Genomic DNA, 14052 nt, shown 5'->3' on the forward strand with positions numbered 1-14052 from the left:
TGCATTTTCCAAAGATGCAAATTTAAGCTGATTATCAGTTCAGATACTGTCTTTGAGAGGGGTTGGAAATGTAAAGAAACAAATGATAGAATATTTATAAGAAGGATAAACGCTTAAGTTAAAATTTAGAAATCTTAACACCTCTACTTTTGCTTTGGAAAGTGGTCACATGATAACTTTTGCATGGGCAAATTTAGGACTCAAATTATAGGAAGAAACCTTCCTTGGATTAAGAGGAAACATTAAAGAAATACAAGTGAGGATATTTCCATTGCCCCTGGGCAGAATCCATTGTTCCTCAGCTGTATTTCCCGAGCTTTTTGTACTTACTCTGTTTTAGATATTATGTATTTATTTATGTCAAGTTGCCCCTTGATATCCATGGAGGACTGATTCCAAGATCTCTCTTGGATACCAGTTAATGGCTGCTTAAGTCCCTGATATAAAATGGTACAGCCTTTGTATATAACCTATGTACATCCTGTTGTATACTCTAAATCACCTCCAGATTACTTATAATACCAAAAACAATGTAAACGGTATGTAAATAACTGTTTCACTGTATTGTTTAGGGAATAATGACAAGAAAAAAAGTCTGTACATGTTCATTACAGTTGTGATAATTTTCCCAAATATTTTTGATCTGTGGTTGGTTGAATCCGGGGATACAGAACCCACAAAGAGCTGACTGTATCTACTTCTTCCGTTAACCTGTTAACTGCCTGAGGACTTCATATTCCCAGATTCCCAGCACTAATATGGTGCCTGACACATAGCAGGAATATAAATATTGGTGAATTTTTGTTGAGCTGAATCTGGAACTCGACAGTCCAAACTCTGGTAACCCCTAAGCCCTGGTGAGACCTAATTAGGCTGGATAGTTTTTAGCCACTAGGACTAATGGGAAGTATATCATTTATTATATATTTTAAATTAAATATTTTATGTTTAAAGTAATTCTTTTTTGAATTGCTAGTTTAATGGCAGCTCTTTACTTAGGGCCAAAAGTATGGCACAAATGACTCCCTGGGGGAAAGTTTAGCAGTCGAAATAGAGGACATAGTCCAATCTCAGCACCGCAAGAATATGTCCATTGTCTTAATGGCATCCCTTGTCCCCATCACATCTCACAACTATGTCACCTTCATCATAAGGGACTACCAAAACATACTACTGCCTGATTTAACATGCATTTATTAATCTCCTATTATGTCTTCTGAAGGATGCTAATTATTAGAGATGCAGATGTAAATAAGAAATATCTGGCCAGTCACAGTGACTCACTCCCATAATCCCAACACTTAAGGAGGCCAAGGTGGGAGGATTGCTTGAGACCAGCAGTTCAAAACCAGGCTGGAAAACATAGCAAGTCCCTGTCTCTACAAAAAATAAAATATCTGGATGTGGTGGTGCACACCTGTAGTCCTAGCTACTCAAGACTGAGGCAGGAGAATTGCTTGAGCTACGCAGGAGAATTGCTTGAGCTCCCCAGGAGACCGAGGCTGCAGTGGGCTATGATTGTGCCACTGCACTCCAGCCTGGTAGCAGAGCCAGAGTCTATCATAAAAAAAAACAAAACATCTATGAAGCACACTTCATGGGTCAGGCAGCATGGCAGACACTGGAGATATAGTAACTGATTCCCACTCTTATGAAATGTATATGGTATTTCACACTCCAGTGAAAAGGAGAGATGCGAATTGTGATAAGTTGCAATAGAATTGAAGCTGGACAAGAAAGTAACTAATTCTGCTTCTCTGTGACAGGGAAAGCTCCATAGAGGAAGCAAAATTTGAACTTGGTCTTGAAACATGGATGGGGTGCCTTAGTCTAACAAGGATCCTGCCTTGTATTTCAGGAAAAAGCATGAAGACGTAAAAAGTGTATCTCACTTGTTAGGGGAGCTGTCAGAATGCTCTTGGCTGATAGCTACAGAAAATAAACTCATCATGGCCTAAAAAATTAAGAAAATGTCTTAACTCAAACAAGAAACCCAGAGGAAGAGTGACAGCAGAATTGGTTAACTTAGGAGCAGAACCCACCATTGGAAGCACAGATCCTTTTCATCTTTCTGCTTCGTTGTCCTTGGTGTATTGGCCTTCCCCGCAGGCTGGTTCTCCTCCTGGTCATCTAACAGCCAAAGCAGTTCCAGGCACTATGTCCAGGCATAACACTGGTCAAAGGAAAAAGAAATGCTCTCTTCCTCAGTATGGAAATCTTTCTTAGGAACTTTCCAGTAGACTCCCCTTTAGTCTCATGGGCCCAAATTTCACTGCTGTCCCTAACTACACCAACCTCTGATGTGGGAAATGAGACCAACAGTGGCTGGATCTTGGGCTGGAGCTGGGATTTGCTTCTACCACAGTATATGGCCATGGGGCAGGGAGGGGTAAGGGAGCCTGTGTAGGCAACAAGCTGAGTCAGCTTTAGGAGCCTTAGATGAATCTGTGTCATTAGTTCCTAGGGAAACTATTGGGCTGTTGGGAGATTAGTTTGAAGGAAAGCAGAAGGCAGATGTAGCCTTGTGTGCCATGTCAGGGGTTTATACCTTGATCTCTGTGCTATGGGGTGATGTCATTTCTAGAAAAGTTTCAAGTTGCGTGGTTTTAAGGAATTAGTATCATTTTTAACCAGATGCTCAGTCCATCTTGAGGACGTCATCAGAATAAATCATATAGAAGTATTTAAGATACCAGGATACATGTCTTGTGTAATATGCATACTTGTAAATAACACACACATATACACACACACACACCCCTGCTTGGTTTTTGTTCCCAATCACGACTAGAAAGCTAATTAGGAAATAAAAGACTTTTAACATTTAAAACACCTAAAGCAGTATAGTGTTAATTCTATCATATGGTTATTCTGTCAAAGAATATTTCTGATTATTGAACATAATTTATTAATCACAGACCTTTTTTAACAAAAAGGGAAAACAAATAAGAAGCAGGAGCAGAAACATGAAATTATTTTTGCAAATAATTTGCAAATTTTCCATGGCAAAGTCTTTCGTGGTTAAGTTAGAAAATAGCCCCACCTTGTGACCAAAAATCAGCTAATTGGTCTTTCAAGCAAAAATGAAGCAAATTTTAAACAATTCTCCAGGAAGAAGAAGGAAGCAGGAAAACAGGAAAAGGCTGTCCCCTTCAGGATGATGTTAGTGTTACATCTCTCATGTTAGAAATTGCTGGTTTACACGCCCTTTGTTTTTGTTGGCATGGTTAACTCTGACTGCTGACTTTAATTCCAGAAGTAGATTTATATTTATCTATCCTGTAGGAAAATTATTTTTTAACTCTCCCATTATTTCTTTTCTACATTTTCTCTATATTCATTCTTGGCTTTTACAACATGCACAAGATGAAATAATCATTTTAAAAGTTTAACCTTATTTTCCCCACATATTATCAATTGTAATTAGATAGCTAATGGAGGCAACATCTCTGGAGGGTGTGTGGGAATTTAGAAAGGCAAATGAAATAGGAAATTTGGTAATCAAAGCAGTTTTTAAAAATGTTAATATTTTCAAATCAGCTGTCTTGAATATCATCCCCAAATCTTCATGTACTATTTAATTTAATGGCATAGCCATAGATTACTATTTTAGGTAACCACAACTGATGAGTGTAGCCTCTGAATGCTGAAGAAAGCATAAAGATTGACTTTTTTTGAAGATGATAAAGAACAACCTTACCAAGAAAATAGAGAACTTAGAGTAGCTTTAATACCTGGAAAAATACTGAGGCAAATCACTGATCAGCCAGTTTGTATTTATCCCCAGTAATTTGCAGAATTTGTTGGTTTTTAAAAACCAACATGGCTTTGTAAAGACAAAAGTTCACACGTTTAATCTAAGACTAAGATGAACTGAGATTAAGATGGACTAATGTGTTGATTCAGTTCTCTTGAATAATGATAGTAATAGCTACTATTATAATTATGTACTCTGACATTTTTTGAGGATTTACTATGAACCTGGCATTGTGCTAAGCACTCTCTATATATCTCATGTAACACTACTGTTATATGAAGTACACATTATACTACATGTGACAACATTTCACAGATGAGAAAATGAAGGCTTAAAGAGTTTAAGTAATGTCCCAAGACCAAGTCGTGGAGTTTGGTTTCAAACTCAGAGCTGGCTTATGACCTCTTAACCACTAGGTTTGCTGGAAGCCAGGACTGGTATTCTCCAGGCTCACATTCTCCAATCCTCTGCACTTTAAGTTGTATCTAGTTGGGTCATGGGTATTTAGTTCATTCTGTAACAGCTGGATAAAGGGCAATGTCCCACATGATGTAATCCCCAAATTGCTCAACAAAGACATTCTTGTTAATAGAGTCCACTGGGGTCAATTAAGGAATCAAAGTCAAAGGGGAGAAGAGGGTGGTATTTTGACCAGAGAGGAAAAGGGCAAGGATTTAATTTGGGAAGACTGTTTTTTAAAAAATATTTAAACACTTATTGTGCTCAAAATTTAAATAAATCCAAAAAATCAAATAAATCATGTAATTCTCTTTATAGGATGGGTGCGGTGGCTCATGCCTGTAATCCCAGCACTTTGAGAGGCTGATGCGGGTGGATCACATGAGGTCGGGAGTTTGAGACCAGACTGACCAACATGGAGAAACCCTGTCTCTACTAAAAATACAAAATTAGCTGGGCGTGGTGACGCATGCCTGTAATCCCAGCTACTTGGGAGGCTGAGGCAGGAGAATCGCTTGAACCTGGGAGGTGGAGGTTGCAGTGAACTGAGATCGCACCATTGCACTCCAGCCTGGGCAACAAGAGCAAAACTCCATCTCAAAAACAAACAAACAAACAAAAAACACCTCTCTTTTAAAGTACAAAATAATTCATCACCTTCCTTTATTATTTGCCCATTATTTCATCTGAATGTTTATAGCTAAGATTTTCTTAAAGTAGGTTACCCATGATTACAGCTGCCTGAGAGACCCGTCTCATGGCATGTATATATGTTTCATCAAAGGCAATTTGGGAATGTGCGCTGGATCAAGATTCAGAAAATGTAGACTTGGGTTTTCCATTTATTATGCTAGTAAACTTAGCTTACCTCTCTGAGCCTTACTTTCTCAAGTCTGAAATGGGGATAGTAATACTGGCTTATCAGTACTTCCCGCACAGGATTCTTGTACAGAATCAAATTTGTTTACGTATTTGAAAAATATGAGATACTGTATCCACAGAAAGGATGGGTGTAATTATTGAAAAGAAGAACTCCTTTGTACTTCGGGATCTTTTACTACCATTTGCATCACTGTAAGACAGAGAAAATGAGAGCTGTGTCCATGCATGTTAGAAGTAATTTTTTTCCTTTTTGTATTCATTTAATTTTAACTTTATTTTAGATTCGGGAGGTGCATGTGCAGGTTTGTTCCATGGTGCATTAATCTGTTTTGCATTGCTATAAAGGAATACCTGAGACTGGATAATTTACAAAGGAAAGAGGCTTATTTGGTTCATGGTCCTGCAGGCTGTGCAAGCATGACACTAGCATCTGCTCAGCTTCTGGGTAGGCCTCAGGGAACTTTTACTCATGATAGAAGATGAAAGGGGAGCAGGCGTGTCACATGGTGAGACAGGGAGAAAGAGAGATACTAGGCTCTTTTAAACATTCATATTTCACAGTAACTAATAAAGTAAGAACTCATTCATTACTATGGGGAGGGCACTAAGCCATGCAGGAGGGGTCTGCTCCAGTGATCCAAACACCTTTCACCAGGCCCCATCTCCAACACTGGGGATTACATTTCAACATGAGATTTAGAGGTGACAAGCATCCAAACTATTTCACATGAATATACTGTGTAACGATGTGATTTGGACTTCTGCTGAATGCATCCATCATCCAAATCGTGAACATTATACCCAATAGGTAATCTTTCAACCCTCACCTTCCTCCCACCCTCCCTCCTTTTAGAGTTGCCAGTGTCTGTTATTTCCATTTGTATGTCCATGTGTACCCCTTTTTTAGTGAGGTCATGTAGTATTTGATTTTCTGCTTCTGAGTTATTTCACGTATGATACTCTTCTAAAAGTGAGAATTTAGGCTTTCTAGTAAGTATACCATTAGATGATAATTGTACTCTTTAGTGTCTGAAATCAAAGTTTATTCTGATTTGCTCTTTAACTCTGGATCTGGTTTGGAAGAAATGGAGCGGTCTGTTCTCATCTGGACCAATCCTGGGAAACATCCTCATCTCAATTAATCCATAAGTCACATCACAGGTTTCTTTGTTTGTTTTGTTTTGTTTTTCTGTCACCATGATTCTCCATCCAATGGCTCTTGTGGAGTAAAGCAATGCACAGAACAGGCACCAAGGTAATATTTATTGAATGCAGGAAGTGGCACTAATAAGTCTTTTTTTTTTTTTTTTCTTTGAGACAGCATCTTCGACTGGGTGTGGTGGCTCACGCCTGTAATCCCAGCACTTTGGGATGCCAAGGCGGGTGGATCACAAGATCAGAGGTTCAAGATCAGCCTGGCCAATATAGTGAAACCCTGTCTCTACCAAAAATACAAAAAAAAAAAAAAAAAAAAATTAGCTGGGCATGGTGGCATATGCCTGTAGTCCCAGATACTCAGGAGACTGAGGCAGGAGAATCACTTGAACCCAGGGTGCGGAGGTTGCAGTGAGCCGAGATCACGCCACTGCACTCCAGTCTGAGCAACAAGAGCGAGACTCCGTCTCAAAAAAAAAAAAAAAAAGAGATAGCATCTCACTCTGTCACACAGACTGGAGTGCAGTAACACAATCACAGCTTACTGCAGCCTCAACCTCCAGGCTCAAGTGATCCTCCCACCTCAGCCTCCGGAGTAGCTGGGACCACTGGCATGTGCCACTGCACCCAGCTAACTTTTGTAGTTTTTGTAGAGACAGGGTTTTGCCATGTTGCCCAGGCAAGTATCAAACTCCTGAGCTCAAGCAATCTTCCAGCCTTGGCCTCCCTAAGTGTTGGGATTATAGGTGTAAGCCACTGCACCTGGTTAGAAGTCTTAAATGACAAAGAGGAGTGAGCTACATGAAAGAGAAAAGGGATATTTCAAGTAGAGAGCACAACATGTACAAAAACTGGGCAATGTGAATTGTTTAGGGAACTACAAGTGGCTGAGGGTGGCTAGAGGAAATGCAGTGTGATGGAGTGCAGCTTAGCCTTGCCACTGTCAGGACTTTGGAGCCTGCCAGCTTTGGTTTGAACCCTAGTTCCACCTCTCTCAGCCAAGTGTCTTTGGGCTAGTTATATAACCTCTCTGTATCTACCTCATGAGGTTTACAACTATTAAATGAATTATGGTATATTAAATGCTTAAAATATTGCATAATACATAATGACTACTCCTACTATTAATCTTCTTATTGTGAATAGTGAGATAGGCAGGGTACAGGTCCTAGAGGCTCCTATGTTAAAAGGAAGAAAATTAAAACTATATGCCTAAAGCCATGGGGAGGTTTAGATGGTTTTTGTAAGAAGTAGGGAGAAAGTGTGTGATTTGATTTTTAGAAAAGTCATTCCAGTATCTGGATAGAGGATGGATCAAAGGAAATCAAACTAAAGACAGAAAGGCCAGTGAGGAGGCAACTCTGGTAATCCAGATGAAGAGAGCTGGAAGCTTAAATTAAGTAAATGCCAGGTGGCAATAAAGAGGAGAGGGAGCATCAGGTGAGAGTGAGCAGGAGAAGTCACAGGCCTGGGTCCCTGAATCTCAGTTGTCAGGCCTGGGGAGTTGGGTGGTGTGGATACCACTCACCAAGAATGGGAACGCCGGGAAAGAAGTGGATTTGGAGAAACATGGGGGAACTTAGTTCTGTAGTACATGGTGTCTTTGATTTTGGACATACTGGGTTTGAAGAGAACAGCCAAGTACTGATGCTTGGTAGGTAATGGTTTGGTGCTTCAGGAAGAGATCAGAATCCTTTGATAAGAGCACTGGCCCATTTAGAAATGAGGCTGTCTATACTTATGGACTGAAGAACCACCATTTTTTGTTAGTTGTTTAAGATGTGATCTCTGCCTTAATTATCGATAGTCATATTCAAAAGATTCACTAAATCCCATTTGGAAAATGGAGACGTTTTTGAAATTCTTTTGGCAATTCAGCAGCATTATCATTGATTATTCAGTAGTGACTGAAACAAAGACTGCCAAAATTAGACATACACTCATTGCTTTGGCTATGTTTTGAGAATTTTGTCAACTGATTGTTTTGCAATGTCCTTCCTTTGGACATATAATAAAAATAATAAATATACAGTCATTATTTGAATGTGTGCATATAGTTGCAAAATTAGCATGTGTTTATATGGAAAATGTGTTTCTAGTTTTACACTGTTTTGTCACTCAAAAATTTTATTATGACTGCAACTTTCCCCCATAGGTATCTCTGATGAATATATAACACCTATGTTTAGTTTTTATAAAAGTATTGGGGAACTGAAAATGACTCAAGAGGAGTATGCTCTGCTTACAGCAATCGTTATCCTCTCTCCAGGTAATTTCAGTGTTACATTTTAATTTTTATGCCATTTTTTTCAGTATACTCGTAATAACATTTATTGAAAAAAATCTGGGAGACACAGAAATATAAAGAAAAAGTAAAGTGGCCTATAATTCCACCATCCAAATAGAACCATTATTAACCTTTCAGTACATTTCTTCTCAGTCTTTTTTAAAAAATCACACTTATTCATTTAATAAATGTATATTGAACACCTACTATGTACTAACCATGGTGCTAAACCCTGGGGATGCAATAAGACACAGCTCCCATGCAACTTGCATTCTGGTAGGATGAGAAAGATAATAAATGAAGAAACAATAATATTTTTTCAGAAGGTGGTAAATGCTACAAAAAATGTAATGAGAATATAAAGAAAGAAAGTGGCACAAAAATGGTGTTTTAATTCGTGGTCACCGGAGGCTTTTCTAAGTGGGTGGCATTGGAGCAGGGATCTAAATGAAATTACATACTTTTTAACATAATAGGGAACTTTTTTCTGAGTTTATATTTCTTCAAAAGTCATTTCCCAAGTCATTAAAAATTTACATTGGTAAAGTTGTAATATGTGCTACGTATTCCATTGTATGCATATACAATCATTTACTTAATCTTTACCACATGTTTGTATATTCAGGATATTTCCAGTTTTTTTGTTGTTGAAAATGTTTTTTCAACAGTTTTTTGTTGTTGTTGTTGTCGTTGAAATGAATACCTCTTTCCATATTTTTTTTCTATATTTTTGGGTTACTTTAATAATTTGGGAGTCGAATGATGCCATGTTCATGATTTGTAAAGCATAAAAACAATGCTAGCCTTAGACCATTTTTATACATTATATTGAAGCAGAAGCTAGTTGTTATTTTGCTTTACCATAAAAATTATGACTTGTGACTAAAAAGCTATTCAGCAGAACCTACTAAAGTTATGCATGGATATGTCCTATGACCCAGTCATTTCACTTCTGAGAATATACTCACCAGAAAGGATGCTGACGTCCACCCTACAGGTTATCTTTAGGGGTTTTGATTGGAAGGGGAATTAGGGAGGCTTCTGGGAAGCATTACGTGTGTTGTATCTTGATCTTATTATAATTACGTGTGTGTGTGCATAAAAATTCATCAGGTTGAACACTTAATTTTTACATTTTGTGTACAACATTTAACTTACACTTCGAAATAGTTAACGTTGCTATAATTATGCTGAATTAATGCTTTTCCACTTTTTAATTTTGTCATTTTATTTTAAACTTCAAAACAGATAGACAATACATAAAGGATAGAGAGGCAGTAGAGAAGCTTCAGGAGCCACTTCTTGATGTGCTACAAAAGTTGTGTAAGATTCACCAACCTGAAAATCCTCAACACTTTGCCTGTCTCCTGGGTCGCCTGACTGAATTACGGACATTCAATCATCACCATGCTGAGATGCTGATGTCATGGAGAGTAAACGATCACAAGTTTACCCCTCTTCTCTGTGAAATCTGGGACGTGCAGTGATGGGGATCACAGGGGAGGGTTCTAGCTCCTTTTTCTCTCTTATGATATTAATCTGAAGTACAACTTTCCTTTATTTCACTTGTACCCAGTTTCACTCAAGAAATCTTGGTATTTATGTTGTAATTACATGTATAACTTCCACAACTGTAAATATTGGGCTAGATAGAACGACTTTCTCTACATTGTGTTTTAAAAGGCTCCAGGGAATCCTGCATTCTAATTGGCAAGCCCTGTTTGCCTAATTAAATTGATGGTTACTTCAATTCTATCTGTTGAACTAGGGAAAAATCTCATTTTGCTCTTCATCTTACCATATTGCTTATATTTTATTAAAGAGTTGTATTCAATTTTGGCAATAAAGCAAACATAATGGCAACAGGCTTTTCTTTGGGAACAAAATTTGATAAATATACAAACTCATTTCTTTAAATGTTGAAAGACATCCTATTGAATCTGAGGGGGTAATTTACAGCAAGACACTGTCTCTCATTACGTCAATGGAACTTTTGTCATCCCTGGAAAAGTCCTGGTGAATTTGTAATAGTCTTCTGATCACTTCCTTTTCTTTGAAGTTCAAAGAGAATAGTAAACACAAAAGTTAATAATTTTCACATAAAATATTCCTTCAAGCAATCCTTTCCCCCAGTTAGTCTTGAGGCAGGCTTCACAAATTCAGAGTAGGCAGCTAACTGCAGTGATGGGACCTTCCCTTTCCTCTTTTAAAAGTGCTCCATTGGCTTCATTGTATCCAATCATCTTTCTGTTTTGTTTTGCTTTTAAAAACATTCCTAAACTGGGTGCACAGCTGCTGTATACTTCCCCCAAAGCAGGAATTAGTTCATTTCCTTCCTTCATTGTTACACTGTTGCATTCTTCTCCCCATTATCCTTTGGTGAATACAATAAAACACCTTCTATAAGTAATGGGCTTATATCTCCCTTTCTCCTAAAATTAGCCAAAGTGGAACATGATTAGCAAGCAGTTTTTTTTATCAAAATACTAGGACAACCCTGGAATTCTAAAAATAACCAGTCAGTGGAAAACTCTGTTGAGGCTATCATCAATAGGATTCTGATACAACAAAAGTCTTGAGTTCCCAGTAAGTACAAGATTCATTTGCTAAACTCCATGGAGGATACAGAAATGATTAAGACCCAGTAACAAGTGCTGAGCCCAATGGCTCACACCTGTAATCCCAGCACTTTGGGAGCCTGAGGCTGGAGGATTGCTTGAGCCCAGGAGTTTGAGACCAGCTTGGGCAACATAGCGGAAAACTTGTCTCTACAAATAATAGAATAAAATCAGCCAGGGGCTGTGGCTTGCACCTGTGCTGGTCCCAGCAACTTGGGAGACTGAAGCAAGAGGATTGCTTGAGCCCCGGAGTTGGAGGCTGCATTGAGTCATGATCGCACCATTGCACTCCAGCCTGGGTAACAGAGCGATACCCTGTCTTCAAAAAAAGAAAAAGAACAAAACCCAGTAACTGCCTGGAGGGAGTTACAAAGGCTGCAGCGGAACTTGCTGTAGGCTTACCCTGGAACTTGGGAAAATTTCACAGAGGAGATGGTACTTCTGCTGGACTTCAAGGGATAGCCCTGAATCAGTGGGTCCAGGTAGGAGGGAAGGGGTTCAAGGTGAAAGGGGTGGCAGGAGCAAAAGGAGAAAGGTGGTGAGTTTTACAGGTGTTAAAAGACCATACGTAATCTGGGGAGGGAGGGAGGATGCACAATCTCTTTCTAAATTTCAGTTTCACCATTGTGAAATGCAGAGATCAGCACTTATTGCATAAGGGAATTTGGCTTATTAGTGAAGAGCAAGTGGGAAGTAGCAGGCCCACCAGGGAGAGGGTTGGTGAGGAAAGGACATTGAAGAAAGAAGTAAATTTCCGAATGCCTGAAAAGGTAGATCTAGTTTGGGGGAGCTGAGTACAGTTTGGTGTCTCTGGATCTCATGCCATCTGTGCAGACAGCAGTGAGAAATGATGCCGGAACTGGTGGGGCACTGGAGACAGAGAAAGAAGCTTAATCCTATAGGTCTGGATTTATTCAAGTGGTTAAGACCCTGTAACAGCAAACAATAATGCTCATCACGTGGAAAACTAATTGTGATGCTATAAGAAATACATACTGTTTTTGTTCCTGGTTTCTGACACAGCTTCTAAGAGCCTGGGGATTTCCTGAGTGATAGGGGTAATAGGAGCATCTCTTGGTGAAAATAAAATACAAATTATAAGTGCTATGAAAGAGAAGTATGTCCCTTGCTCTGATATGCACTTTTATGGGTCATTTCCCACACTACTAGAGTGATTTTTTTTTTCTAAAATGCAAATCTGGTTACATGTTCCCCATCCCACTTGATGATTTCCCATTGACTTGAACAAAGACCCAGAGCTCCTTGGGAGAGCAGCTGGCTATGGAGACCTCCCCCCCACCCCACTATATGATCCTACCGGTTTTGTCTCCTGCCCTACCTATATTCTAGGCTTCCAAATAAAATGCACTCCCCAGAGGTCTATCTTCTCTTACACCAAATGAGAAAGAAAGTATAGAGACGGGGGAAAGAAAGGGGTTTGCTTGTTTTCTCCCTTTTCCCTTCCACCCCAGGTCCCAAGTATGGGTGATTTTGTGTCGCGGGGGGACAAAAGTGTCTGGAGACACTTTTGGTTTTCATAACTTGGAGGTAGAGGTGCTACCGGCTTCTAGTGGGTAGGAGCTAGTGATGATGCTAAGCTTCCTACAATGCACAGAATAGCCTCCCTCAGCAATTATCTGGCCCAAAATGTTAACAGTGCTGAGGTTTAGAAACCCTGCTCTCTCCCATCCAGTCTTAGTTCATTCAGGCTGCTGTAAAAATATGCCATAAACTGGGTAGCTTATAAACAACAGGAATTGATTCCTTACACTTCCAGGAAGTCCAAGATGAAGGCACTGGCAGATTCAATGTCTGGTGAGAACTTCCTGGTTCCTAGATGGCATCTTCTAGATGTGCCCTGACGTGGTGGAAGGCATTAGCTAGCTCTCTTGGGTCTCTTTTATAAGGGCACTAATCCCAGTCATGAGGCTTCATCTTCATGGCCTAATCACCTCTCAAGGCCCTACCTCCTAATACTATCAATTTAGGGGTTAGGATTTCAACATATGAATTTTGGGGGGACACAAATATTCAGACCATAGCATTTCCCAGCATTTCCCAAGAAAATATGACTCCTACAGAGTACTCTCTTTTGACCTGATCTAGCATCTGGCTTCAACATAATTCTCATGGTGGTGGTTTTCTAGTTCATAACAACATTGTGGACAGTCATTTTATTAGTGAATCCAAATACTGGATATGAGTAACTGTTTTTGAAATTTTGTTTTCTTTGTTTGTTGTTCAGAATGAGAAACTGATTTCACTCATTGATCCTATAGCAGCAGAATTTTACTTTTCTCCAGATATTTACAAAATTACAATTTATTCATTTTTCCTTATGTAAAATAATAAATTTAGTACACTATCACATATCACATTTGGGTGTTAGCTGACTTATTTTTTGGACACTCAGAATCCACTGCCTTTACTTCTGTAAGAGTACTCTGATTTCCGCAGGGGAACCACCCTCTTCCGTCTTTTGGTCCATATGTTGTAAGTGGAGTTGATTCCACCCCCAGCTCCCGAGCTGGAAATGTGACTCAGGCATAGCTAATCAGAATATCACATATCTTAGGTCACAGTCATTGGTTTAGAATTGGGCAGGTGACTTATTTAAAGAAAATGAGATATATTGCTGGAAGTATTTTTAGGAGGAAGGCAATGTCAGTTACATGCCTCTGTGTGTGTGTGTGTGTGTGTGTGTATTAATTGTTTCAAATTCTTCACTCTCCCTGTAGTAGAATTATCTGGTCAGGTTATTTGACTCGTGAATTTGCAGAGTCTCTCACAGGAGTAGGCAGAACATACTTCCCCACCCACTGATGTTGAGCTTGTCCTTGTGGCTTGCTTTTGGCAATGGAATGTGGGTGGAAGTGAGAGTGTCAGTTTCGAGC

General features: G+C 39.2%; 1 protein-coding gene across 6 annotated transcripts in view; it reads left to right on the top strand.

Annotated features, from left to right (window-relative positions):
* Positions 1–10407, top strand: part of NR1H4 (nuclear receptor subfamily 1, group H, member 4) — an 83100-nt gene extending 72693 nt beyond the window's left edge. For all 6 annotated transcript variants that reach the window (XM_011934686.1, XM_011934702.1, XM_011934710.1 and 3 more), the window contains 2 exons: positions 8409–8522; positions 9789–10407. In XM_011934686.1, the coding sequence (XP_011790076.1) occupies positions 8409–8522; positions 9789–10027 (353 nt within the window). In that variant the 3' untranslated portion in view covers positions 10028–10407. The remainder of the gene's footprint in view (positions 1–8408; positions 8523–9788) is intronic.
* Positions 10408–14052: the final 3645 nt, after the last annotated feature.

Source organism: Colobus angolensis, unplaced genomic scaffold, assembly GCF_000951035.1.
Source record: "Colobus angolensis palliatus isolate OR3802 unplaced genomic scaffold, Cang.pa_1.0 Scaffold10, whole genome shotgun sequence".
Taxonomy (NCBI): domain Eukaryota; kingdom Metazoa; phylum Chordata; class Mammalia; order Primates; family Cercopithecidae; genus Colobus; species Colobus angolensis.